Genomic DNA, 3986 nt, shown 5'->3' on the forward strand with positions numbered 1-3986 from the left:
GGGCGGGGCTAACACAAAGGACCAATCAACATCAATGAGGGTGGTAACTTCTGTGCCGGTGCGTTCACTGACCCTGAGAACTGTGATGATTACGGCCACAAAATGGTTGTATTGTCTGTACTATCATAGTCTGAAGTTGTGCCAAGACGGGTATAAAAAACAGAGTTTTATCACGTACAAACAGTGCATCAAAAAAAACACCGTTCTAAGACGTTCAAAGAGCCATCCTATCGAGTTCAATACAGGCGCAGAAAACGTCCTGAAGTTGGCATCCTCATCAATTTCGATTCATCCTTCGTGTTAGCCCCACCCCAAAGCGCCAAAACGGGGCCAAAAGTTTTGAAACTGAAATTTTCAGATTTGAAAACAAAAAAATGATTTGAAACTTAAAGAAAAGTTTTGAAATTGAAATTTTAAATTTCCCCAGCAAACTCACACAGTCAGAGCGTGCTCACTGATCCCACTGAAGGAGTTAGCAGGAATCACATGAATGAAGGCGTTCTCCACTATTTCCCTGGAGGAAAATAGATTTGATTCAGTTTTCTACTAAATCAGCAGTTCTGTCAGCTCAGACCAGACATACAGCATGAAATCCTCTTGACTCGATCTGATCTGCTGCAGGGCTGGAAACGATCTTAGACCCGTGTTGCTGATCCCACTGAAAGGAAATGATGAGTCATGTTTAGCTACTAAAGCTCAGAGTATTACCTCATTAAATAGCAGTTGAAGAAAATCATATTTACAGGTATTTTAGGTTTGGAAGGTCCTTAAACGCCTCTTGATGGATGTGAGACAGAGCTTTGATGCTGGTCAGCTGTCTGACTCAAACACAAAAATCCTTCATTCATCTTGAATCAAAAGTCATTCATGTTTCCAATGTTTATAATGAAAACGTTGTTTTTGGTCAAAACAAAAAAAAACTTTGCCCTGTTTCTGCAGAGGAGCTCATCAGAAATTAGCCTCTAAAGCTGTGGACGGAACAACTGTTTCCCATAGCTGATCTATGTGTTTACATTCTCTCCCCCAAGCTAACACTACGGGACAAGTGCAACAAGAACGGACAGGTTGTGGTCTGCCCAACGTAGCAAACACAATGTTTTTAAACTACATTGTTTTTCATCTGCTGCTGATTCAAAACAATGTGAATAAAGACATTTTGAGAAAAATGCTATTTTAAGCTAAATGTTTTCATATTTCATAATAAGAAAAAATGCTACGAGAATTTGATAAAATTCCAAAACAAGATTTTAATCAAGTGGGTGTTTAAACTTATTAGCTTATCCGAGTGGAGATGGACAAAACCTTTTTTACGAATAAATAAACAATGTGACACAATTGCCTCCCCCTGGTTTGTTTTAGTGTTGAACATCTGTTCAAATGTTTGGAGAATGGCTTTTTCATTTTATTTAAGAGACAAATAATGCAGTTACATTGTGAAAATGAAAAGGCATTTCTGTTTATGCATTTTAATTTTAAATTTGATATTTCTAATTAAATTTTGGTACAAATTTACCAGAGAACTTTTTGAAAATGAAGTGTATTGTGCCATTTTCTTTATCATATTTAATTAAGTGACAGATGAGTGATGTGGAAGAGGAAAAAGAAAAAGCCGTTAGAAGAATGGCTTTTTAATTTTATTTAAAAGACAAGTAATGCAGTTACATTGTGAAAATGTACCTTTTATTTTGAATTATGAGTCACAAATGGGAGAGTTCAAAGATGGGCGGGGCTTTTATACTGGACCTGCACAGCATGACGACGTCAAACTTCTGGGACTCACACCAGTTGACCGATCACAAATTTCAACTGTAATACCTCGTTTCAACCCGTAGGGGGCAGCACACAGGCGGGTTTTGAGTATATTTTCAGGAATTGAACAAGTTTATTTTAAATAGTAAAGACTGCACTTTTAAAGTCCCATTTATAGAGGTCAACTGACAAAAAAAGTTGATTTGAGGGTTTGGTTTCCCTTTAAATAGTGATTTGAACCAGATCTCTCTTGTCTGCTGATGGGAAAGCATGTAAACAAAGGAATTATGGGATATCAGCAGAGGCTTACTTCTGCGCCTACTGCCCCACCCACAACTCAGAAGTGACTTTCAAATGAACTCCAGCCGCTCTGCAGAAATTATGTACTAGAAAACAACACAAGTTTTTTTTGGCTAAAAAAAAGCATCATCATAATTAAGACTTTAGAGTAATTTCATAAATCTACAGTTCAATATGATTTTGCCGTTTCTTGTATCTACTGTTGTGTGTTCGTGGCTGAAATGCAGGTACGTACATGTGCACGATCCTGGACAGGTTGAAGAAAGAATGTCTCTGCAGAGATGTCAGAGTGTTGTCATCAGATACGTGTCTGAAAAACACACAACCTCTTCCTGACACAATGTTTCAGCATCATTTTACAATCTAACATTACAGCAATAATTTCATAATCTTTAAGAGAAGTTTTTTTCAGCTCATTCCTCAGAACCACGAGAAATAAGTAATGTCAATGTTTGACACACAGATGAAAAAAGCATGACAGAACCTGAAGTAAACAGAGAAAAAAAACAGACCATAAGCTCATAATTATGTTAAAAAGTTACAGTTTTAAAGTTTTAAAAATGTGACTATTTTGGCATTTACTACAATTTTTTAGGCTGTTTTGGAGTTTAGCTAATATTTCAGCTACATGCTAGCAGTCTTGGCTAATCTAGGCTTTTTTCAGTTTTTTAGGCTATTTTGAAGTTTAGCTATTTTTAATTTGAGTTTTTTTTTTGTTTTTTAGGCTAATTTGCCATTTGGCTAATATTAAAGCTGGCTACCAGCTTCAGCGTTTTCAACTATCAGCTTCAGCGTTTTCAACTATCAGCTTCAGCGTTTCTTCAACTATCAGCTTCAGTGTTTTTAGCTATCAATTTCTCAGTTACTATTACTTAGACTTTTATTAAAACAGCCACAGTGGTGCCGCACAAGCAGTTTGTTTGTTGGTGCAAGAGTTAATACTCTTAAGACTTTGCTGAGACGTTTTATCTATGGTTTTATTTATCATCTTAACGCATCAAATACCCAAATCATTTTAACTCTCACCAGTGTGAGATACAGCCCTTTTAAATACCAGTCCTCAATCTGGAGGTTTTGGTATGGTCGCCTCCTTCAAACTTTTTAAGTTTTTACATTTTAAATCTGCAATTGTTTTTTTAGTTTCTTTAAGTTTACGATACTTGGTAATTTTATGTCATTGTTTTTATTGGCTCTTATACTTTTATTATCATGCGCGTCACTTTATATTTACTCAGTTTGAACCAAAGGCTGTAGTGGTCAGGGGAAATTCACACACTTACATGCGGGAAACGTTGGGCAGACTGATGAAGGCGTCCTGAGGAATGAAGAGCAGCTTTGAGCCCACCATCCACCTGAAGCACAAACAAACCTTCAGCCCCGGTCAGCGGCTCTGATCGCCTCCTCTGCAGTGAAGCTCTTACACCTCCTGAGTGCAGGAACAGAACAGTGGCAGGACCTCCAATCCAGCACAAGTCACACTGTTGGTGTTCCAGTCACAGCGGCACAGAGGAGGACAGACCTGCAGAAGAAGAGAGCGCTGCACACTGAGGAGCATGAAGACAAAGGTTAGAATCAGGTGGAACTTCATTGTAGAAGCAGCTTCTCCGTCTGTGAAGACTGGCACAAGTGCAAGGACAAACTGGGCTGACCCCCTACTCGACAAACAGAACAGGAAATTCAGTCCAACTCCTTCAAAGTAAAACTCTCATGGCTTCTTCCTGATTGGTACAGATTCAAACAGTCAACTAAACATTTCTCAGAATTGAGTTCATGTGATAAAAGTTTTAAATAACACACTCAGTAACTATTTAACAACATACTGTGTGTGTTTTTTTAACCAAGAGCATTTTACTTTGAAGAAAATGTCATGAAAGAACGGCCCAAGGGAGGAGAACATACTAGTTGATATGAACTGGAAGAATTTGACAATTTTCAAA

The 3986-nt window shown here is 37.8% G+C and overlaps 1 protein-coding gene across 1 annotated transcript in view; it reads right to left on the minus strand.

Moving 5' to 3' along the window:
• The window catches only part of LOC112140470 (thyrotropin receptor), a 12275-nt gene extending 8520 nt beyond the window's left edge, over positions 1-3755 (minus strand). The window contains exons 1-6 of the mRNA XM_024263428.2: positions 3471-3755; positions 3330-3401; positions 2285-2359; positions 744-818; positions 584-658; positions 437-514 (exon numbers count right to left, since the gene is read on the minus strand). Coding sequence (XP_024119196.1) covers positions 437-514; positions 584-658; positions 744-818; positions 2285-2359; positions 3330-3401; positions 3471-3637 — 542 coding nt within the window. The 5' untranslated portion in view covers positions 3638-3755. The remainder of the gene's footprint in view (positions 1-436; positions 515-583; positions 659-743; positions 819-2284; positions 2360-3329; positions 3402-3470) is intronic.
• Positions 3756-3986: the final 231 nt, after the last annotated feature.

This window comes from Oryzias melastigma, unplaced genomic scaffold (genome assembly GCF_002922805.2).
Source record: "Oryzias melastigma strain HK-1 unplaced genomic scaffold, ASM292280v2 sc00317, whole genome shotgun sequence".
Classification (NCBI taxonomy): Eukaryota; Metazoa; Chordata; class Actinopteri; order Beloniformes; family Adrianichthyidae; genus Oryzias; species Oryzias melastigma.